Source organism: Triticum aestivum, chromosome 1D (genome assembly GCF_018294505.1).
Source record: "Triticum aestivum cultivar Chinese Spring chromosome 1D, IWGSC CS RefSeq v2.1, whole genome shotgun sequence".
In the NCBI taxonomy this organism is placed as follows: Eukaryota; Viridiplantae; Streptophyta; class Magnoliopsida; order Poales; family Poaceae; genus Triticum; species Triticum aestivum.
In genome coordinates this window covers 494,744,540-494,769,419 of record NC_057796.1, presented here as the reverse complement: position 1 = coordinate 494,769,419, position 24,880 = coordinate 494,744,540, and the positions used below count along the sequence as shown (strand labels likewise).

Sequence of the window (24,880 nt, the reverse complement as noted above, 5' to 3'; positions counted from 1 at the left end):
AGTGGATGCATGAGCTGTGTATTTCTGTGCGTGTTTATGTCTACCGTTGACAGTCCACATGTGACATATTATGATATAAGTGATGTCCTGGACCTCAGTTAGTCATAAGTTTTTTGTAACCTCCTTACACATACAACATTCTTTCGCTGCAAAAATTATTTAATGTTCCAGCGAACAACTTCTTTATTTGCCATGTTTTCTTCTACTAATTCGTTATGTGCGTTTTTTTTCTTACGAGTTTGTTATGTAATTTCAAGCCGGTGTATTACCATACACCCGATACTTTGCTTGGCTTCTTCCACAATTCACAAACCTCACCATTCCCATGAATGGCTCGCCCATTAAATTTCCCTCCACCCAACATGGACAACCTAGTATGGAAGATTTGCACGTTGTTGGGGTTCTCCCACATTTGGGTTCATTTTTTACACCGCGAGCAGCAAAGGCAAGGAACCCTAATCCCAATCCGAACCCTCAAAAACATTTTATACATTTTCTATACATGTTAAACATATTTAAAGCACACAATTAACAATTTTCAGAGTAAATGTTTTGATGTCTATATTTTTCATATACATCAAGAACATTTTTTATACACATTTTTATTGCATGTTTATATTTTTCCTATACACATTTATACACAGCAAGAACATGCAAATTTGAAGAAAAAATACGAATTTCAAAAGAAGTTTGTGGATTTGGATATTTTTGCGTGTTTAAAAAACACAAATTTGAAAAGTGGGTTCCTCGGATTTGAAAAAAGTTTGCGGATTTCCAAAAAAAATTCCATGGATTTAGAAAAAGCTCATGAATTTGAATAACTATTTGTATTTGGAAAAAGTTTGTGAATCTGAAAGACGTTCAAGAATTCGATTGTTTTTCCTACTTTTAAAAAGTCGGCGAATTTGAAAAAAGGAAAACAGAAAAGTGGAAAAGAAAAACTGCCCCAGAAAAAACCTGTGGAAACCTTCTACCCGTGAGAATTTTTTTTTTTGAGGGGAAAGCCAGTTCTTTATTGATCGAATTCCACAGAAAGTAGGATAATGCTTACATCATGTGGTTGGCCAAACCACACATGACGCCCAGGTGCTAGATTAAGAGCGTATCTAGCTAGGCGGTGAGCTTCTACATTGCTATATCGACTTTCAAAAATAAAACTACAGGAAAAAGCAGTAGAACGGGCTTTGATCTCGTGGACAATTGCGCCATGTTTGCCGTGGGAACCTTCAGCAATATCTCTCACCACCTGTTTTGCGTCTGACGCGACCACAAAACTCTGCAACAAAAGATCCTCAGCTGCACAAAGTGCCTCCCTGCATGCTATCGCCTCCAAAATCATTGGGTCATCCACTCCTTGCACCACCAGGGCTGCGCTGCCCAGGTAGTTTCCTTCGGCATCCCTGCATACCACTGCTGCCGAACCACCTCGCCCTGGTCTGACGGCCCCGTCCACATGAAGCTTAGCATGGTTTGCCGGAGGAGCTCTCGGGCGAGTTCTACCCGTGAGATGAGAAAAACAAAAACCGGTGCGAACGTGTATGATGCAAACAGAAAGTATTTCTTGTACACGGGCCGGGCCGGGCCGTTCCAAGCTTGTACCGGCGCTTATAAGGCGGAACAACCGGCACCCGTAAACCCGACGAAAGAAACAAAAAAAAAAAAAAAAGCGGCGGCGTCGGAAGGGGATCGAGCGAGCAGCGAAGGCGAGGCGAGGAACCCTAAATCCCAATCGGAACCCTCAGGGGATCCGGCGGCGGCGGAAGGTACGTCGTCGTATAATTTGCTATGCACATCTCTCTCTCTCTCTCTCTCTCTCTCTCTCTCTTGATTGATTGATTGATTTCCCTTACGTCGTGTGCATCTATTGCTAGTGCTAGCTAGGATTGGAGAGGTTCGGCGGGGATCAGGCCATGGCCACGGCGCTTCGCCACGCGGCGAGGAGGTTCGGAACCAGAGCGGCGGCGGAGGCGGAGGCGGAGGCTATCATTGAGCGTAGTCCGCTGTACACTAGCACACGGATCGTCGATTCCACCACAGGCCGTGTACGTGCTGCAAAATCAACATCCTCCCCCGCCTCCCCATCCAAGCTTTGCTAATACTACTAATATACTACAGCTTTGCTATCTAGAAAATCATACAAGAGCAAATAGATGCATTTATGATGATTCTGGCCGGCCAATGCCTTTGCTAATGTACACACTGCCTGCCGCAGGACCTCACGCCCAATCAGAGGAAAGATGCCATCTTCCGCTTGGCTCAAATCCATGCCCAGAAAGAGGACCTCTACAACACAATCGCTGCCTGGCAAGCTGACTACACTGCTAAGGGCAATGTAGTGACCCGGAAAAACAACCTTTTGCTCAAACAACTCTCTCAGCATGTCAAACCTAGACCCGATGACCCCCGCTGGTATCTCTCTCTCCCCCTTCACCTCACCTAATAATGCATATATTAAAACAAAAACAAAAACCTTTTTCTTTTTGATCTATTCAGGGCAAAATCCCCTGATTAAACCGTTACTAGCACCCTTATCAAGCATTTTAGAAAAAGACATCCACTACATGATTTAAAAGGATCTATTAAAACTTGGAGCTGCAATTCAATAAACTTTCTCATGGCCTAACTTAGGAATTAGTGCCGGCATGGTAAAATCCACCCTACCAATCATTTATGTATCCCATGTTCTTGTTTTTATTGCTACCACCTATCAGTTAACTGTATCACCTGATCTGCAGGCGCTCAAGTCAGCGGGCAGTATACTTTAATGATTTCCTCAAATTCACGGGGGCGGTTTTGATCGGCAAAATGGCAGGAGATGCCTTTAGTCATTACAAGGCAAAGCAAGATCATGATGGCCACAAAGGATCAAGCTAGCTTGCTCATACAAGTCAACTAGTTAGTACCTGGTCTTGCAGAGAACCAAATCATAAGGCATATATCATGTCTGCTAGCTAGCTTCTTATCACAATTGTTAGAATGTTGTGAATGTGCCTACCGCAATTGTCGTCTCTGTTTAATTATGTTGCCTCCCTCTATCAGTGTGTGTCATATCTGTTTTGCTGATGAGTCAGTCTCGTCGAATTAAATAACTAGCTATTGGTCGCTGTATATATGTGTTTCCTCTTTCTTGGAACTCAGTGAGCCTTCATGTCTGTTTGCTGTATGTATGTGTTTCTGGTGTCACCTCTGTTTTAATAATGTGTTGCTTGAGGAGCTTATCTCCCTCTATATGTGAGTGTGCCGTTTCTCCTGCTTATATTAAATAAGCAGCGCTTATCTCCCTCTGTCTGTTAATGTCATTTCTCTTGCTGATTAGTTGGTCTCGTCCTGATTAAATAAGTAGATACCGGTTGCTGTATATATGTATTCCCTCTATCTGTGAATTTGTCTTGTTTCAGAATTTGTTCTTAGTTTGCCAGCAAAACCTGTGGACCTACTCAGCTTTGGTGTGAACTTGTTCAAGTCAATACTCATCTCAATGTTGTGACTGATCCTAATATGCCCTTCTAGCCGGATTTTCCCTTGAGTCTTTACTGTCCACATTCATGTTTCTAGTCATTCCCTGATACCGGTTTGTTCTTCTTAAGCATGTGCCTGCTTAGTTTTGGTTTTCGTAAATGTTCTGCCTATTATATGACATGACACAATACTCGACGGCTCACAAACATGACACAATACTTAAGTCTCCCAAGCACAAAGCACAGCATGATTCTTCATGTCGATGGCGCCCACCCATGCTTTTATAAACAAACTTTACCATGCACTCCACATACTATCTACAAATCAAACATATAAAGCACGCTACACTACCCGCCATTCTAGCGCCTCCGCGTGCGCGATGCCCGTTCGGCCGCTGGATTCGTTCCCTGTAGCTCCCTTTTGGCTGCTGGCGTGTGGTGGGCCGTTGATTTTTTTTCACGTTCATGACTGCTTTGAGAGTGGATGACGAGTGGGGCTCGTTACGTGTGGGGTCGAGAGAATGGCGTGAAGTTCGTCCAATTCTGCCTAAGAAAAGCATCGAACGGCGAGGGGTAAAAAGAAAAAAGCCTCGCCGGCCGCTTCGCCCAGCCGGCGCCCACTAGCTGCTCTCCCGCCGCATCCTCCCCGAGAGTCGTGGTGGTAGCACACCATCGCCCCCTCTGCTGCAAGAGATCCAGCCACCCCGGCCCTGGATCGCCGTCTCTCCTCCTTTTCCTCCTCTCTCTCCCGCGCCGCCGTCCTGCCCCCATCCACCCGTGCTCGACCCCGACCCTGGATCCCATCCCACCGGATCCGAGGTGTGTGGACGTGGGGGCGAGCTTCTCCGACGGCAGCGATGACCATCATCCAGGCCCCCTTGCTCATGGTGGAGAGACTACGACCGAGGGGATGCAGAGGAGGAGCGGGCCTCGCGGAGGAGGGGCCGCAGCTGCGGGAGCTCTCCATGGAGGAGGATTCCATGGCGGTGGACCAGAGCGTGCGGTGGCGCGGAAGTAACAGTGGAGGCCGGAAGAGCGTGGCGGGCATCATGTGGCTGCGGTGGCCGAAGGGGCGGCGCGGCGTTGCTGCCTCTACCTCCATCCGGACCCTTTTACTCGCGCGCAGGTACCAAGTCGTCTCTCTATCTCTTGATTTGATCCCCATAAATTCTCATCTTCACCTGTGTGGATTTTGTTTTATCTATGCCTGCTATGTGTTAGAAAAAAATCCAAGCAGTATGAGGAGAAGATTTTGTGGTTGATTTAGTTTTTAGGATCTGCTGCCCCCTTTTTTTCGTTTTTGCAGCACGCATCTGATAGAATCACGGATCGGTTAGGCTAGGATTCCGGCAACAATGGTGATAGGTATTACCTTTTCCATGTGGCTCGAGGAGCTCCCGGTGCCGGCCATGGCGGCGGTGCCGGAGATGGCAGAGGGTAGTGGTGGCGGTGCTTCCCGTCAGCACTGCACTAACCCTAGATCGGTAGGGGATGTAGGTGGGGTGTACGGCGTCGCGACGAACCTCGTGGTGCGAGCCGGCGTCCCCCACCTCTTTATATAGTGCAGGTGACAGGGGCCCGTCAACCATAGTGGGTTGAGCGCCCCCGATCAGGGCGCGGATCTAAGGGCCCGGTGGGCCGTTGGGCCCACACGGTGGAGATCATCCTAACATTCTCCCCCTTGATCTCAACTTTTACTTTTGACCTTATACTTTTACTTTACTCGTTTCATAACAGATCAGTACATAGAACATGTTTCATCGTCACAGCTCAATTGCCGATAGAATCAGACAGCCATAACGTACCTCTCTGTTTTGAAACAAATTCTTTAACCTTGGGCCCTTTATTGTCCGAAAATCTTAGACTATACCATAAAACCCATGTCGACTGTGTGTTCTCCGAACACACTGGGCGGTAAGCCTTTAATAAGCAGATCTGCAAATACTTGTCTATTGCTTTTATGCTTCAAGCATTTCTACATAATTCCGGATTTTCTCCTTTACAACGCATAACTTTGTGTCAGTGTGTTTGGCATCAACACTTGACTCGTTGTCATAGGAGAGAAAAACTTAAAATGGTTATCGCTGTTGTCAACCATTATCAACTCCGGGTACAGGTCTCCTTAACCATTTTGCCTGTCCCTCAGCCTCATATCAAGCTATAAAATATCTTTGCATCACATTGATGATAATTGTTTCATTCTTTGGAGCTTTTCCACACAAAAACCTCCAAGTATGAAAGTTAGCGACAATTATGGATTTCGCTATACATTTCACATGTCCTGTCTTTGTACTCACAATCTTTTGAGAGCACTTATTTCTTTCAGCATGAGGATGATATCTTTGACTCCATTCCAGTGATCTATATATGTACTGGACATTGCCAAAACAACCCGGATACGTGAATTGTGTCAGGGTAATATATTGAGCTTCCAACAGCTGAAGCATATGGTACCATATCCGTTTTCAATCTTTTCTCATCAACTTTTGGAACACCATAGTTTCCAGTTCCATTACCCTTGACTATAAGAACAGGCGTAGGTTTTCTCGCATGCATACTTTAGAGACCTTTGTTAGCATGTCCATGCGACATTCCTAATACCCCATTTTATTATTTTCTTGGTGAATCTCGATATTTATAACGAGAGACACTCCGAGAAATGCAATTTTGAACTTTGAGGACAAGAACTTCTTTTCTCCTCCTGAAGTAGATTAACATCACCACTAGCAAGTAGGACGTCATCCACATGCATAGGATTGGGAAATGAATTCCCCATTCTATAACTTTGCAAGAATACAATTGTCCTTCCATTTTCTTTAACCCAAAATAACATATGATTCTTTTAACTTTAAATGCCACTGTCTAGAGACTTGCTCTAGTCCATAAAAGACTTCTTGAAGCAGTATCCTTTGTGTTCTTTACTTTCATCTGATGTAACTCAGATCATGCACAAAACTTTCAATTTAAGTCGTGCTTTACACCTTTACATATTTTCTTTGGAGTCACATTGACCTTGTAGACCCTTTACAGCCTACTGTTTTGGCTCCATTGGAAATTACTTATGAGTCTCAAAACTCGATTGAGCGCTTTAAAAGAGGTGGGATCAACCTCCATTTGAATTTCACTAACATAGACTTTATAGTAATCAGAAGTATCTGATTTTCTCATTCCTTGAGACCATCTGTGTCTCAGGTACTGACACTTCTTTCATATGGGGCTGTTGTTGCTCTGTCATTGCCAAGAGGCAAATTAATTGTAGTCTTTCACTTCCAAGAGGCAATAGGTTTTACAGGGACCTTTATCACAAGATCCATGTTTAATCATTCCTCCTTTATAGAGCTAACAACGGGTGTTGTATAGGTCATACAACATGCTCCCCCAGATTACTCCATCTTCACTAAGAATGGCGTATCTTTAAACTTTATTATTTGGGTTTATTCTGTTAAAACTTTCTTCTTTATGGCACTTTAAGCACCGTCTTAGTATTCCTTAGTCTGCTTTCGGAACTGTAAAAGATCCAGGAATACATCTATTTCTTTTCTTTAGGGGTATTATTATGATCGTCATACTCCCCCAGATGATCACATTCTTCATTAATGGATATCTCATATTTCTTTCTCCCCCTCGAAATGTGGCAAGAACTTTTCTGCCACAATTTCGAAAAACCATTCACAACTCTTGTGAAGTGAGAAAACTTTGAGTATCTACTTCATGTATCTGATTGCTTCATATGTAATGAAGTTATCTGTTAACGGTATGGGAGTACTTTTTCCTTATTCCTCATTCCATTTCGGAAACTCAAAATAGTTCTTTATCATTAGTAATTTTGCAAGTCACACTTGCATATCATTCTTATCTTTAGGTTCGTCTGTAACTTTTATTCTCTTTGGATTTATTGAGTGCTTAATGACCGTTGCACATAAGGTGTACGGTCGATACTAGGAAAGCATAATAGCTACTCCATACTTTTCTCCCAGAGTGGGACACATTAAACGCACATGAGTCATCATATCTTTCTCCTGTCACACAGGATAAGTCTTAGCCAAAATTTCTCCTGACGTATAGGATTTTTGACATAATACTATGTCAACTTTACCCAGTTACGCAGGTATTTTCCCAGACTTTCCCCGCCATGCGGGTTTTATCATAATCCTCTTTTCCCGCTATGTGGGTAATTCCCTGTAAGGAACATAAATGCCAGAATTGGCTCTTTTGACTGCATATGCAATCATGAAATTCAGAAATAAATCCGAACACTCTTTGACACACATGCTTGATCCGACATTGATCAAGTTAAACACGCATGTTGTTTGTTTCATCTCAAATCGTGTTGACTGAAAAATCTTCTTCATATAGAATACATGAAAGACATTCGTCAACCAAGACTCTCAATGATCTATTTGTTTTATTTTCTTGGATTAATATCCAAGAATTATTTTCTTTTGAAGCCATTCTTTAGAGAGAACATACTCCCTCACGTTATGACCTTTCTTGGTCATCTTTCGGGTAACAAGTACCCAGCCATTCGCTTTCACGAATGAAAGCATGGAAAACTTTTAGTCTGAGAAAACTTAGCCAATAATCAACAGTAATGAGCATAAAAAAATAACCCTACGTTGGTCTGGTTAAAAAATATGCACATTAAACTTTTTAAAACTTTCTTTTTATACTCTAAATCACCGTTGTGGTAGAATTAGAATAAAACTCGTTCTTCTACATTAATTCCATATCACCGTCGGGCGGAAATGGAAATAATGCATATAACTCATAAACAATGTGATGATAGTATTTCTATTAAACAACTTTGCTAAGAAATAATCATCATCATCAACTTAATTGCAGCGGAAACAAGAAATATGCATTTCTCTAGTTCAAGAGCATTTCTTCATCTTTAACTGTTCTCTAAAAATTGATCACTTTGACACAAAATTTATCAGAGTTTAAGCTTTGAACATAAGACTCATAAAATTATAGTATTGTTATCATCAACGTTAGTCAAAAAATAACAATACCATATATTAACTTTAAAACAAATATCTTTCTTTTGTCATAACACAAACTATTTGCATCTTATTTCACCTGCATCTTATTTCACCCATAGGAGAAAAACAATGTTAAGAACAGTTCTTCCAATTAAATTTTCCCGTTGGTTCCAAGTTAATTGGAGGATAAAACTTTTACCATGCAGCGAAAACTTTACAATATTCTATTCAGAAACAATTCTGTACTCTTTTACTCTCTAAGAAATTTTAACCGCTTGGTTCAAAAATGCATTAGAGAAGCAACAATTTAATCTTTTACTTTAGTTCTATTCACTTTTAAAAGAGCACTTTTATTTTCAATAATAAAACATGATCATGTTATTAACAACGTTGGTCATAAAAATAACATAATCATTTCATTTCAATAATTACTTTAATATGCTCTTTAAATATAATTCTATCTAAACTTTTATTTTCTTTGTAAAAGAGTAGTATTAATTGTTTACGCAGCGGAAAAACATGAATAAAAATTCATGAACTTTTTATTCTTTACAGAAACTGTTCTTTGACCAAATAAAAAAATTCATGAACTTTATTATTTTCTTTATAAAATTCATGAACATTTCTTTTTCTGAAAATTTTCTATTTTCATTTTCAGAAACTTTTTCTATTCACTTTTCTATTTTCTAAACCAAATTTTTTCTTTGAATAATTTTGTATAGCCAAACTGCATGAAATTTGTCAAAAAACTGGACAAAAACTATTAAAACGCGGAAAAACGGGCAGCTCAGCCGCGTTGCATTTCGGCCCAGCCCGCGGTTGTGGCCTCCCTTTCGGCCCGGCGGCAGCAGCCCAGCGCGCGCGCGAGCCGGCCTCTTTCTTCTTTCGGCCCAGAGGCCCGCAGCCAGCTAGGGTTGGCGTCGTGGCCGTCGGATCCGATCTGACGGTCCAGCGCGCCATTCGCTGGATCAAAACCAGCTGCGCCGGTCGACTGGGGCTGAACCCTAGTCCATTTTCTCCTCCCGCGCGGTGCTCATCCTCTCGCTCGCAGCGCTCTCTCTGGCAGGTCCGGCCACCGCGCGAGCCTTCATGCCGGCCGCCGGCGACAGAGTCCACTACCGCGCCGCGCGAGCCTGGCCACCTTGTCTTCCTTTCCCCTTTCCCTTCTTCTTTCTCTTCTTTTCCGTCTCTGACGAGGAAAAAAAGGGCAGCGCCCTGATGGGCCGCTCCGGCCGCCGTGGACGGCGGCGAGGGCCACTGCGCCGCGCGAGCCGTTCCCCTTCCCTCTCTTCTTTCCATCCACCACCGCCCCAGCGCGAGAGAGACGCGAGCAGCGCGAGCAGAGCCTCCTCTGCTCCCCTTCACGTGAGCGACGACAGTTTCCAGATGCGGCGCCCCCGCTGACCCCTTTGCCGGCGTGCGCGAGCACCTCTAGGGTGAACGTGCCGCCGTCAAACGGCTCGTTGGTGGTGCCCTTTGCCCCAGTGGGGGTGTGTTCTTCGTCCGAACGGCTCGGCTTGCCGATGCCCGTCCGGATCGAGAGGAACGGCGCGTCCTTGCGGCGGCGCACTTTTCTTTGCCCTTCTTTTCCCCTCTTTTTCATTTTGGGGTTAGGGTTCTTTGGGGGAGGGGATTTCCTTTTCTTTTCTGTACCGAAAATCCTAAACCAATCTCTGGCTGATACCATTGATAGAATCACGGATCGGTTAGGCTAGGATTCCGGCAACAGTGGTGATAGGTATTACCTTTTCCATGTGGCTCGAGGAGCTCCCGGTGCCGGCCATGGCGGCGGTGCCGGAGATGGCAGAGGGTAGTGGTGGCGGTGCTTCCCGTCAGCACTGCACTAACCCTAGATCGGTAGGGGATGTAGGTGGGGTGTACGGCGTCGCGACGAACCTCGTGGTGCGAGCCGGCGTCCCCCACCTCTTTATATAGTGCAGGTGTCAGGGGCCCGTCAACCATAGTGGGTTGAGCGCCCCCGATCAGGGCGCGGATCTAAGGGCCCGGTGGGCCGTTGGGCCCACACGGTGGAGATCATCCTAACAGCATCCTGTTTCATGATGAGACCCATCAATTATCTTTTCATATTTGGACAGTACTATATTGTTTACTTTGTGGAACTTTAGTTACCTGTAAGATGCAATCCGCACCTTGAAATATTTGTGTTTCTGGATGCTCTGTCGTTGACCATAAAACCATGAAAGTTTGTTAATAACTTAGAAGGATATGCTTCCAGCAATGTGTTTCACGCATATTATGTACTATTAGTGTGTGAACAATATTTTTCACAGGCTATACTTGCAAGTGCATTTGCTCGTAAGGACCATTCGAAGGCCAAGCCCACAGCTTACCGCATACTGCAGGTATGGTTCCTTTTTTCTATAAATCCTTTTTTGTCACCTTAGTGAAGAACTGTTCATTTTGCAGCTCGGATTGATCTTGGGGCTTCTCCTAGGCCTACTTCTTGGAGTTGGCCTCCATACAGGTCCGAGATTATTTACAGAAGACCAGGGTGTACTGCATCATATCTACGTGGCAACACCGGTACAGTTACATTGTGCTGAATCATAAGAGTACCGCAACTCTGAATCTTGAAATGTTAATAGTTACGTTCTCATGATTTTCTTGCAGTTCATAGTACTTGCGAGTATACCCCTAAAAAAATTAGTACTTGAGAGTATGACAATCTTTTCTTATGTTTCATTACCTCAAGGCAATCTCTTGAACTAAGCAGAGTTATGTTTCCTATGTACAGTTTGTTGCTCTCACTCAACCAATCAACGCTTTAGCTTTTGTTTTCGACGGTGTCAATTATGGAGCATCAGATTTTGCATATTCTGTTTATTCATTGGCAAGTCCGCTAATTTTCCAGCTTATTTGTGCTCTAGCTTTCCAGCTTTCTCTTCTGACACATTCCATTGACTTATGTATTCTCAGATACTTGTGGTTGTTGTCAGCATCGCTTGCATTGTCATCCTCGCCAGTTACAGTGGTTTCGCTGGAATCTGGATAGTCTTGTCCATCTACATGTGCCTCCGCGTGTTTGGATTATGGAGGTTTGAGAATACTACCTTTTATCACCTTATTTGGTTGCAGTTCATCTTTGCAATTAGTTGTGTTAGTAAACTAAACCGAGAATTTTGTTAACTTTTTATGGCTTGGGATCTTGCAGCTGCTGCGGCTCGCTGTGTGTGTGGTGAGGGTTACTTCTCCTGGTGCAGTAATACCATTTTGGAGTGCCCAGTGTTTGCAACTATAATTATCTACAACCTCTGCTAACAGGGCTCCGGTTCAGAGAAAATCAAAGGGACAAACAAAGTAAGATGCAAATAAAATTATCCACTTGGCTATGATTTTCGTACTGATGTGATTTGGCCTGCTAGAGTAACTACTTTCTGTATGCTCAGTTTTGCGCCTCGTGTGTTGTTTAGACGCTGAGGGCCGTTCTTCAATATGTAGGCCCGGATGCACGTTTGTTGGTAGATCAGTTTAAGGTGCTTTTATTGAACCAAAAGTTAATGTTGTTGGCCTTGACAGACTGCCAGCCCTCAAAGAGGTCGTTCAGCCTCCAAGGAGAAGGGAACTGATGGATGCCAGGGAAAGAAACTAGGTGAAGCTCTGATGCTTAATCGAGTAAGCATCCTCTTCTTATCACTCTACTTTGTAGGTTGTCCACTGAAATGGTATGATCAGAATATTCCTCGAATTTGCTCCATGACATCTTGCTTGCCATGTGGTCACCTTACCTCAAAATTGACATATTAATCAATGAATTACTGCTTAGGCAAGGGTTTGTAGTCCCAGTAAACTATAAAACCAAATAATTGTTCCAAAATTTCGAATTTACCTTTGCACATGTAGAAGAGCATCATAGATTGTTTAGACTTGGTGTTCCAAAAAATTATAGTCGTATGGTCAGACGCCGGTTCTTATTTGGTTTAGAGGTATGCTACTCCAAACATATGTTCATTTTGGGTTTAGATTTTGTAGATTGAACTAATGCGATACAAAAATTATCCGTCACCTGAAAGGTTCTTCCCTGTTGGTTTCGGGATTAGTATTTTGATCTCTGTTTGAAAAAGGACAAACAAGAACAGACTCACTAACACCCTCAGGTTCCTCCCTGTTGGTTTCAACATCAGTATTTTGATCTCTGTTTGAAAACTATTAGAAAGGGACAGATAAGAACACACTCATTAACACCCTCTAATATCTTTTTAATTATGAACTCAGTTAGCTGAACTTTATCGCATAGATTTCTAATGGTTTAATATGTAGTTGTTTTTCGTAATTTCAGTTGACTAGCTCTATGAATATAAAACATAAATAATTGTCTGCTATTCACTTAAGGTTCATATACTTTGGGATTTTCAGTTAGAACGATTTCTTAAGTATCCACATCTATTGGGCGGCTTGAGAATTCAGTTTTTTTCGTATGACACCAGACTAGGTACAACTAATATGGCGCCATCTTTGCTTCAGTCTATGTATATACTTTGCCTTTTGGCCTCTGTAGCAAGTCAAAGTAGTAGCTGTTGTCCAGATGCATTATTTCATTATCTTTGTTCATGCTTTTGTTTGCAGCAGTTATTTTTTTGAAAAGGTCTTTTTATTGGAGTCAACTACACAACAGCTCGATGTCTCTATCAAGGAAGATTTCAGTTGAATTTAGATGCTTACTGAGACAAAATTTCCCTTTTTGATCGACCTGACACCTATGCCCAGTTTCTGACAAAGCAGAGATGATCTTACTTCTGTCAAAGAGTATTGTTTATATGTGACGCTAATATCTTGGTTCTCCATTTTCTAGCACTTTAACTGGCAGAGGTTAGCAGATTTTTGGCTCTGTATCCTAGCAGCTATCTCTCGATTATATAATGAGGTATTGCTTTTTCCTGTGCATGTGTAATTTGTTGTGGATTTTGGTTAGGCGTCGTTAACAGTTTGACAGGATTTAAGCGGTGTAGAAGGCGGGAGACACTTCAAGAAATTCAGCAGGGACGTGTAATGAGTGATTGACAGTGCCAACAAACATGATGATCCAACTAATTCAGGCTGCATCATTTATACTGCCAGCCTTTTATTAATGTGTATTTTATTTTATTTTCATCAAGGAAACTGATTTACTTTCCTTGTGATGATGTGCTTGTTTCACAAAGATTATGAGAATTCAAATCATCATCCACTTTGATTTTTATCCCCCCCCCCCCCCCCCCCCCAATACCCATATAATACTTGGTTCTAATCATAGTTTTAAATAGCCGGCTATAGCGGAGCTGCTATAGCCTTTTGAGCAGGGTGCCGCTAAATGATCTCATGTACAAATAGCCCGCTATAGCTGATTTTGAGGTCTGACGCTATTTGACATAGCCCGCTATCTAAAACGTTGGTTCTAATTGGGTTTTTGCGCCATGGGCGCAGCGGGTCATCTAGTACTAAGAAACTTGCAACACTTAACTAGAAGGGGCACTCAGTGTTGAAGGTGACTATAAGTTGCTGTCCAGAACCATACGAGGAGATCCTGGAAACGAAGAATTTGGATATGGAGTAGGAGTAAGGATCAATTAAAATTATGAAACCATTTTTATTTTTTCGATGAACAGGGAGGTAACCTCCCTGGCTCCATTTTCTCATAGAAAAAACGAAACTAGTCAATACAGAGGCCTCAACCCAAAGCTGCCGGAGCACCGAAAAGCACAAAAAGAAAGTAACATGCTAGGTTCTAGGTCTGCAAGACCTTATAAATGTGTTGATTCCACGGTCAAAGGTATCATAATCTGCTTCTAAGGGTCTGTTTGGATGGTTAGTTTTTGGTCTAAATTACTCCCTCCATAAACAAATACAAAAGCGTTTCTTATATTAATTGTATTGGTGCCTAGAGGGCCTGATATTTGTTCATCCTATGAACAATCTCACCTACTGACATATGGATTTGCTGACATTGATCTTGCATGCTAACTCAAGGCAATGTTCATGTACACAGGTAACAGACAAGTCAGCCCAATGTACGGCGTGCTGCTATGTAAAATGGACGCACACGACGAGCTGAGAGCATCTCTAGCAGACCCCGTATAATGCCGACCCGCATAACGCGTTTACAGTTCGAGAAAGAACTGTTTTGCGGGGCGAAATCATGCGCTGTAGAATAGACCCCGTATATGAAACTGCATAATTTGAAAAAAAAACTTTCACGGGAGAAATTGCAACCACACTGATCATTCATAGTTCATCCCATACTACATGATCATACATACATTCTACTACTACTAGAGGGGGGTGGGGGATCTGCGGGCTCGAGGCGGCTACCAAAATGGACGAGCTCGTGGCGGCGAGGCCCACGCGGTGGAGGAGCTCAGTCCTCCTCGTCGGAGCTGACTGGCGACATCTAAACTTCTATTGAGTTGTACTTTGTAGTTGGTTTGAGTTTGGGTCTCAAGCACCCGTCTATTTTTTCAGTAGAATGATAGACATTTTCATACATATATCAAGAAAAGGAATATAAAGGTTTGGCTAGATAAACATAAATAGGTAGCTAAACTTCCATTGAGCTGAGATGACGTTGCCTCAAAGAATAAGAATACTGGAAACACATTTGAGCTTGATCTCAAATTGATAGAGCATTAATAAGCTGTACAATATTATTCGTGTAGAATAGTAAACTATGTCAATGACAAATGCGAAAAGTTACATTTGGCTCAAGATGTACATGTGCTAACAATGTATCGTAACAGAAGAAAATACCAACATCCAAGTGCTCTCAGAAATGCTCGTCTGCCTCACACGAAGTCCATCTGGTGCACAATTATTTGTTGCAACGAAACAGTGGCTTCTAGGTCAAAATTATCCCAAGTGAACACAATTAGTTTTCTCTTGGAACTTATGACTACGAAAACTTTGTCCTTCTCCGCTTACAGGGGCGGAGACAGGGAGGGGCGAGCAGGGGTCAGACCCCTGCCAATCGCTCGCCCCCCTCAACGATTTGTACCAGGTAGTTTTTTTAGGGGTATCTATACCAGGTAGTGGGTACGTACTTATGCCTAATGGCCGCAGCTAATTGCGTGATTAGCCCATGCTGTATTATACAAATAATTACTGAATCAACAATGAAGTAGAGAAGCCCAATAACCCATAACCCAATAACTCATGTGGTTGTGGCTGGCCCTTATTTTGCCACGGCCAGTTTCTAATCTACCAGATCGATCGATTGATATATGTAACCTACGGATGTGTTCTGCACTTCTGCTAGGGCATTCCCCGCGCCGCCCCCGCCGCCGTTTACGTCAGCGTGTCCTGCTAGGGTCTAGGGCGTTTGCCACTGCCGCTGGCCGCTACTCACCAGGGCAACAACACCATCCACCGCTGTGGACGCACAGACACGGCTAGACGCAGCGGATCAAATACGGCAAGATGTCGGCTGAGCAGGACAGATGCAGGTACACTACACGCTACTACCTTATACTGTAGATATTAGTTATTATTACCATCGTTCTAAAATAATTATAGTTTACATTTGTGTTAGTGAAACTTGTTTAAATTTGATCAAATTTGTAGAAAAATACCATAAGATCTACTCCCTCCATCTCACAATATAAGACATTTTTTTCAAGCAATGTCTTATGTTGTGGGACAGAGAGACTACAACGATAAATATACATAGCATGACCCTACAAAAATATACATAGCATGGATATTTTCTAAAGATTATAATTTCCAGGTATTGATATATATTTTACACACTTGGTCAAACTTGAAGAAGTTTGACTTAGAACAAACCTAAAACTCAAATTATTTAGGAAATGATGGGGATATATTTTTTTAATAAAAATTATGACCTTAATTTGCTTAACCAATGTTTGATATAGAACAGTAAATTAGTCTAGTAATTATGTACTCTCTTCCATCCAAATTAGTTGTCATTCAAAGGGATGTATTGAAATGCGTCTAGATCCATCCGTTTCAACCATAATCAATATGAATCGGAGGGTGTATCTTTTTTATAAATATGAAGTGAAAGGCAACAACAACTAATGGGGTAAATACTTTTTCCCACCAATTGCTTCATCTTCAAGCTCCAACATTCTTGCCTAGAATTATCATATTTTTTGGTACTTCAAAAAAAATATGCTTTATCATTGACGCTATCAGGAGACTAAATATACTATGATATACCATCTTCTACGTCAAGAATTTTGCTTCGCCCCCCTCAAGTTCAAATCCTGGCTCCGCCCCTGTCCGCTTAGCTCTAAAACATTGTGGCGCACCATGGTAAACGATAGATGAAGTTTTTTTTTTCTGCAGTGAGAAATAGATGTAGCTTCACTTAGCTAGCTCCACGGTTTGTCAATCTGCACGGTGCAAATATGCAACTGGCCACAGAAAAATTTACAGTTAGATACTTGAAATAGTTCAGTTGCCATATTTTAGTCAACAGAATCCATTTATATGAAGTCATCTCATTCTACAACAAATTGTCAATTGGAAATCAGGTCTCCCCCATCCAGTGCAGTACAACTCAGCTTTTCCTGCATCGACGGTTGCTCCAGTCATCCCATCACCTTCAAGCAGATTAATCCGAGCTGCAGATTCCATCGGTAACAACAGGCCAACCACCAGTTAATAAAAAGCAGTTGCGTTCAAACGCCGAGACGGTATACACATAAGGCTAAGGCTATGTTTGGTTGCGGGGGCGGGGCAGAGATTTTCCAGGGCTACAAAGCACGGGCTTGACTTTTCTAGACACACTCTAATCCACGGCGTTTGGTTGGTTGGTTGCCTGCATATGGACTTCCTGCATTAGGGGATCAACTTTGGCATGTTGTTTGGTTACCTGCATTGTCTCGGCGCATGCAACTACACGATGTTCGGTTGCCCGCATGAGGTATGATTAAGAGCTAGCACTTGCACTTAGCACACAGGGTTAAGAGCTAGCAGAGGAAGGGGGAGAAGAAATGCAGTGTGCGTCGGACCATGGCGACTGCGGTGGATAGTGGTCGCGGCGCCGTGTCCGCCATGACGAGCATGGAGTCGTGGACGAGCGACCCCGTCGGCGGCACCGTGAGCGACACCGTCGGCGAACTAGTTGCGGTGCTCGCGCAAAGACAGTGGACAGAGGAGGAGAATGCAGTGCTCGTGACATGGTATCGTCAGTGCAGTGGACGAGAGAGGAGGCCCAGATGATCGACGCCGGGAACGACTCCAGTGTAGTAGGGCGAGAGAGAGGAGGCCAAGATGATCGACCCCGTCGGTGGCGCGGCGAACTGCAGTGTGCACGAAGGCAGAGGACACAAGAAAGCAGTGTGCACGCCATTGCGGCGTCAGTGCAGCAGGAGGACGACAGAGAGTAGGCCGAGATGAGCGATGCCGGAAACGACTCTAGTGTAGTAGGACGTGGGCAAGGAGATCAAGGGGAAGAGCTTCGGCATCGAGAGGAACGAATAGGAGAGCTCTGAGTAGAGGACAGAGGAGCTCGACATGGCAGCGTCAGTGCAGTAGACTGCTGTTCATAGAGAGATGAAGCTACGATCGTCGAAACCAAAAACTTACAACACGAATGTTGTGAGGAACTGCGAGATTAGACTGCTGGTCAAAGGAAATTTCAAATGATCGATCCTGCGCGACGAATCTGACAAAATTCGTCCAGAATAGCTTCAAACGGGAACACGGGATTAAGAACTTACGGCCGACGGAACTACGAACCGATTGCCTGAATGGAACCATAGCATCGAGGTGCATCTTTTTCGTGTAGAGCTTACCTCGAACCGAAGCACCATTGTGTAGATCAGAGGGGCATAAAAGAGAGGAGATTAGGGAGGAGCTTACTTGAGGTCGAGAAGAAGACACCACGTAAACAGGTCACATCTCTCCGGTTTCTCTGGTGCAGGGGCCGCTTGCTGCGCTTCCGCTTGGCCTGACTCCACAAAAACTGTCGATTCACCCAGGCCCAGAGATGCTTTAAATTTCGTGCTATCCAACCAATCAACCCATTTCCTTCCCCCGCGCGGGTAGATTATTTTTAGCCCGGGGATTCACCTGATTGCCTGCATGGCATGCAAGTTGACTGCATTTTGGTTGCCGTGCACTTGCAGGGTTGAGAACGGACCGGTCGTACTCGTACCAACGCTGCTGCTCCAGTCCACGTCCATGTCCACGTCCACCTGACCTGATGCTGATGGAGAGTACTATTTGGAACTGTTTCAAGCCAAGAGAAGCTGCACGGTATGTCGGTATAGTTCTACGACCCCATCTGTTCCTGTGTCCTGGCTTGAGTAGAGTGCCTGGCATCCAGAGGTTCCACCGGTCAGTAAAATACACAGGCTGTTATAAATGGATTCACTCCTAAAAGTTTGAAAGCGCATATCTGGGCATGAGAGCATCTATAGCCGGACTTTACAAATTCGGTCCGTCAACACATGTGGACGTGACCGGGCGTGTTCATGAACACTGACTGACCATGCTTTAAATTAGCCACTATCCGTCTCTCCCATATTTCAGCCCCTAAATCCATGCAATGCGTGCAAAAGAAATCCTACGTACTACATACTACGACGTTAGCTATTCTTCGTCGTTTGAGATATCCACGACGACGGTGTCGGGCGCCGGCTGGACGGGCGGGTAGGAGGGCTCCGCCTCATTATCCTCCTGCTCGACCTCATCCATGTAGGCGAGCATCTCTGCCTCCTCCGCGGCCTGCTGCGCCTCCATCTCCTGCCGGTGACGGCGTCTAGCCTCCGCAGCCAACTCTGACCGGAGGGAATCGAGGGATAGCCTGCTGCTCCGCCTGCAGATCTGCGTCGCTATCCTCCTCCTCCTCCAACCCCTCCTCCTCCTCCGCAGGATCCACTGCATCCGGACGTAGCCCCGCGGCGATCCGGGCTTCGCGCCCGGATCTACTCAAGGAGCTCGAGCCGGCGCTCCGGTGTCAGAAATGGCTTGCTCCTCACCCGGGGCGCGTGGGGGCATGGCTACTAGACGGACGGGTTGAGTGAAAAGTGGCGGCAGCGGCGGACAGTCGGTGGAAACCGTGGATGGATGATAGGGTTTCGGTACCGCCTGTCGGCTTAAATAGCCGGGCTAGGCAGTACGCAGCTCGCCGGAGCGGCGCCACCGGTTCTCGGGAGGAGACGAGTTTCGGACCACCGGGCTTTCGGGCGTTTCCGCGTGGGACCTTGTCGTCAGTCCGACGTGGTGGGCGTGCCCGGGCACCCTCACATCCGCCCCGTATTTGGGCTGGATATGAAGGATACCGGCTAGCCCCGGGCGTTTGAGGCGTCCGTCTGGATTGAAAAAAATCATGACCGATGAATGAGGTGCCCGGCTGTAGATGCTCTAATTGTGAGCAAATGATTCACCTCGGGTCCTGTCCGTGTTTGACCAGGCCACGTGGCTAGCCAACATTTTGCAAAATAGGCCCTCGAAAACTCCCAGCGACCAAGTTGTAGTTGTGTTGTGGCCATGATTCCGAGTTGTAGCTATGGCCGTGCGCTCCAGGTTGCCAGCTTCGCCGACGTCCGACGAGGAGCTGTCGCCCTCATCTTGCGGATGGTAGTGAGGATGCGCACCACCGTCGTCGGGTACTAAAGCCGCCCGCCGCCCTCATTCTCGGGAATGGCACGATGCTGTGTCATTGATGTCGTGCATGGCACCCTGATGCTCTCATTTTCCCCCTTCCTGTACACTGCGACCACGTCCTCAGCAAAACACACACGTAACGGCGGTCCGAGCGGCGACGACAACACAACGACGACGGCGGCGCAGCAACACAGCAGCGGTGACGGTTTTGGCGTTCCTGCTGGTGCCCATGGGCGACCTCCACCATTTTTGTGTTGTACGCAAGGAGAGAGCGCGCAGCCGTCGAGGAGCTCGAGACAACGTGCAGGTCTATGGAAATGGAGAGCTGGCTCGTTCGCCTGGTCCTGCGCGATCGCCGTTCAAGCCCTGGGTGGAATTCACAGGTGTGCGCACAAGCTGTTGGGCAAAATGTCGGTTGTACAATGGTGGTGCAGCCCAGCCGTGCACATCTATACTGTACGAGTACGACCACGTCTTGGGCGAGGCGCACCGCCAACCACGCCACGGCCACCTCTGGACTACCACGCTCCCACAACCCCGCCAGCGCTCGACCTCATTGGCCATATATGTGCTTGATGGCGGAGTTGAGCGTGATGGAAGAGAGAAGGTGTTTGCAGGCGGAGCGAAGATTGGCCGCTTCCCATCCATGGCCATGGGCAGCAGCCGCTGGCCGCCATCCCCACCACCGCCACCCCCTTGGCGCTGTCCTCCTGGGGAAGCTGCGGGTTGAGCAGCGAAGGCAACCCAACACACCAGCAGCATAGCAGGGATGATCCAAAAAGTTTTACATGCATGCTTGTGAATGGAGTATGTTACAAGAGGTTGACAGCAAGGGTTGTGAGTTGAACAATGAAAGACTCTGTCTCTCTCACCCCTTGCTGTCGGATGAATGTTTGGCACTTGTTTTATGTGAACTTAGATTTCGATTTTGCTGTCCTGGGAATGGGAATGTGAATGTGAATGTGGTGCTCATCATCTCGTGCTTGCTAATGCGTGTAATGCGATGCCAGCAGGTTCAGTAAATAAATAAATAAAAAACAAATCAGCTGAGTATCTCTCTCTAGTCTCTAGGAGGGGATCTTAAAACTGAGAGCATGAGGAACTGTTCTCAGTTAACTGAAATGAAGTTACACGACAAAACGGATTCAGAATTACAGTTAAACTGACTGACTGTTCCTGCTCCTCCGAGAGTTTCCCTTGAACCTGAACTGAAGCTGGCCCCGCTAGAAGAAACTTGGACTCCCATTTGCATACTTTCGAGTTTCGTCGGTGAGACGCTGAACTGAATGCTCAAGTGATGGGCGTTCATCATCAAAGATGTGATCGGCAGCACCTGAAGCCGTCTCCAATGCACTCGCTCTATCTAGGCTCAAGAGTTGACGTGGTTTGCATCTGTTGGTTGTGTTGCACTTGCAGGTGGAGTGCTGTGCTCTGCCTATCGTCAAGTGCTTGCTTGGCTTGGCTGCTGTTCCTGTCCACATGATTTTGGTTTTGCTGTCCCCTGAATGTGAATGTGAATGTGATGGTCATCGTCTTGTGTCGGTATTTTTCTTGATCTTGTAAGACAATAGGTTTGGGAGAACCGACACAACCCTCTAGGAGTGGCCTATCACATATATATATAATGAGTGGTATACAACGTTACAATATACACGTGTAAATACAGAGGCTATACAATCTAACACCCTTCCTCAATCTTAGCCACTTCCTAAAGAATCTAGAAGGGTAAGATTGCGCCGGCAAGCCTCAAACTATGGTAGAGGCAATAGCTTGGTGAAGATGTCTGCAAGTTGCTTCTGAGAGACATGTTCACGCACAAAGTGATAGTCAACTTCAATGTGTTTCGTTCGGGCATGAAATACCGGATTTGCAGAGAGGTATGTAGCACCGATGTTATCACACAAAAACAGGAGACTGTGATTGGGATATACCCAATTCCTGAAGCAAAGACTATACCCAGATAAGGTCTGTTTGGTTTGCACCCTGGCTTTCATGCCTGATAAAAAGTGGTGCCTGAGCGCAGCCTGAAAACGTAGACGTTTTGTGCCTGGTCAGGCATGGTCTGTTTGGTTCTGTACCTGGCCTGAGAAAAGCTTAGTGCAGAAATGATTGGTTTGAGAGCTGGCCCACGAAAGAAAAAGCTGATTAAAGTGTACGACTTGACGCCAGGCTACTCCCAGGCAACCGGCTCCTTGCGCCTGAGCCAGGCTAATCAGGTAGCCTCGGTCATGGCCCAGGCTAAGTAATGTTTTGCGGTCACCAGGCCAGGCTAGCTGCTGCTCCTATGGACTCCAACCAAACACAGTCCAGGCAATTTGCAGGCATGCTCCAGGCCAGGCGTAAAAGGATGAGGACGCCAACCAAACACACCCATAATCTCCGAAGTGGCATTGGCCACAGCCTTATACTCAGTTTCAGTACTGCTACGTGAGACAGTGGCCTGTTTCCGAGCACTCCAGGCGATCAGATTAGAGCCAAAGAACACAACATAACCCCTCGTAGATCGCCTGTCATCCGGATTGCCAGCCCAATCCGCATCAGAATATGCTGAGAGACATCCAGAGGAGGTCGGTCGAATATGCAATCCATGAGACACCGTGAATCGAATGTAGCGCAAGATGCGCTTAACAGCAGACCAATGAGTGTCACGGGGTGACTGCAGATACTGGCTGACTCGGTTGACAGCAAAGGAGATGTCCGGTCGTGTGATTGTCAAGTACTGAAGACCACCAACAATACTCCTGTACTCCGTCGCATCAGCAGAAGACAGAAGCTCACCATCAACAGCAGTGATCTTGTCAGTGGTAGACATGGGTGTAGTCGTCGGTTTGCACTTAAGCATCCCAGCCCGCTGCAACAAATCCAAGGAGTACTTCTTCTGCGACATAACAAGACCATCAGCCCGAGAAGTAACCTCCACACCAAGGAAGTAGTGAAGCTTCCCAAGGTCCTTGACCGCAAAATCAGCACCAAGCGAGCGAACAAGAGCAGTAGCAGCCGACTGAGAGGAGCTGACCAGAATAATATCATCCACATAGACCAACAAGTACATAGTAACCTCAGGCCTCTGGAGAGTGAGGAGTCAGCAGTTGATGATGCAAAACCATGAGCACGAAGGGCCATTGCAAGACGAGCATGCCAAGCACGGGGGGCTTGCTTCAGACCATAAAGTGCCTTGGACAGACGGCAGAGATGATCAGGACGATCCGGATCAGAAAAACCCAGAGGCTGGCGCATATAGACCTCCTCCTCCAACACACCATGGAGGAAGGCATTTTGGACATCAAGTGACGAAGAAACCAACCTCGAGTAACGGTAAGAGAGAGAAGAAGCCTGATGGTAGTAGGCTTGACCACTGGACTGAAGGTGTCTTCATAATCAAGACCAAAACGCTGTCGAAAACCACAAGCAACAAGACGAGCTTTGTAGCGCTCAATGGACCCATCAGAATGCCTCTTCACTTTGAAAACCCATTTAGAATCAATGACATTAACCCGTGACGGTGGAGGAACAAGAGTCCATGTCTGATTGCGAATGAGAGCATGATACTCCTGCTCCATGGCCTCTCTCCAATGAGGAATGCGCATAGCAGCTTGATACGTGCGCGGCTCGGAGGAGGGATCCGCAAGGGCAGCAGTCATGCATGCAGCTAACCAGGCAACTGTACCATCGTGACGTTGCTTAGGCTGAAAAATGCCACTACGGCTGCGCATATGTGGACGTAGAGCAGCAGCCGGAGCCGTCGAAGTTGCGGATGACGACGAAGAGGTGCCAGAAGAGCCCGCAGCAGGAGCCGGACTAGGCGAAGGCGACGGAGGTGGCCCGGTCAGCAGGAGACCAGGCGGCGGCTGCGACGATGCTGGAGACCCGGTGCCAGGCGACTCGGGAGACCCGGTGCCAGGCGACAGCCCGGGAGAGGCCTGTCCAGGTGACAGCGGCCCGGTCACCAGAGGCGAGGCAAGGGCGGGCAAAGCCGGCCCAGGCGCGGTAGGCGTGACCGGCGTCACGGGCCGGGCGGGCGACGAAGCCCGGGCGGACAACGAAGCCGGCCAGAGGCCAGGGGCGATGAAGCGGGCAACAGCACCGGGTCATCGAGTGGTCGTGCATGGGCACGAGACCCGAGGCCATGCAGCGGCGCCATGCGATCGACGTGCACAACTGGAGGTGCCGACGATGAAGGCGAGGGCGACGAAGAAGGCGATGGCGCCTCTAAAATCTCCAAGCGAGCCCCACGTCCAGTGCCTGCACCATGATTAGGCAACAATATAGGAGAATATGCAACATCATCAAATTGGTCAGAGGCAATAGAGGATGAATGCATGGATGGTGGTTCATCGGTGGACACAGAAAGTTTGGCAAAGGGAAAAACATGCTCATCAAACACGACATCCCGAGATATATAAACACGATTAGTGGGAACATGAAGACATTTGTATCCTTTATGAAGAGAGCTGTAACCAAGAAAAACACACTTCTTGGAGCGAAACTCAAGCTTGCGCTTGTTATATGGACGGAGATGCGGCCAGCAGGCGCACCCAAAAACCTTGAAGAAAGTGTAATCAGGTTGTTCATTAAGGAGAACTTCAATGGGAGTCTTCATGTTCAAAACACGAGTGGGAGTACGGTTGATGAGAAAACACGCAGTGGTGAAAGCATCACTCCAAAATCAAAACGGAACCTATGCATGGGCCAAAAGAGTAAGACCAGCTTCAACGATGTGACGATGCTTACGTTCTACTGAACCATTCTGCCGATGTGTATGTGGACATCCTAAATGGTGAGCGATCCCAAGCGACTGAAAGAAGGAGTTGAGGTTGCGATACTCGCCCCCCCCCCCAGTCCGACTAGACATGAACAATTTTGTGCTTGAGA

General features: G+C 46.0%; 1 protein-coding gene across 3 annotated transcripts; it reads left to right on the top strand.

Annotated features, from left to right (window-relative positions):
- The first annotated feature begins 1,628 nt into the window (after positions 1-1,628).
- Positions 1,629-3,137, top strand: LOC123179694 (uncharacterized). Of its 3 annotated transcripts, none has more exons than XM_044591582.1 (4): positions 1,629-1,763; positions 1,872-2,042; positions 2,213-2,409; positions 2,736-3,137. In XM_044591582.1, exons 2-4 carry the CDS (start codon positions 1,911-1,913, stop codon positions 2,872-2,874), a joined length of 468 nt encoding a protein of 155 aa, XP_044447517.1. In that variant the 5' UTR covers positions 1,629-1,763; positions 1,872-1,910; the 3' UTR covers positions 2,875-3,137. The 3 variants fall into 3 exon arrangements, with proteins under 3 accessions (XP_044447517.1, XP_044447522.1, XP_044447520.1); XM_044591587.1 differs by having other exon boundaries at positions 1,645-1,763; positions 1,882-2,042; XM_044591585.1 differs by having other exon boundaries at positions 1,649-1,763; positions 1,878-2,042.
- The last annotated feature ends 21,743 nt before the right edge of the window (positions 3,138-24,880 follow it).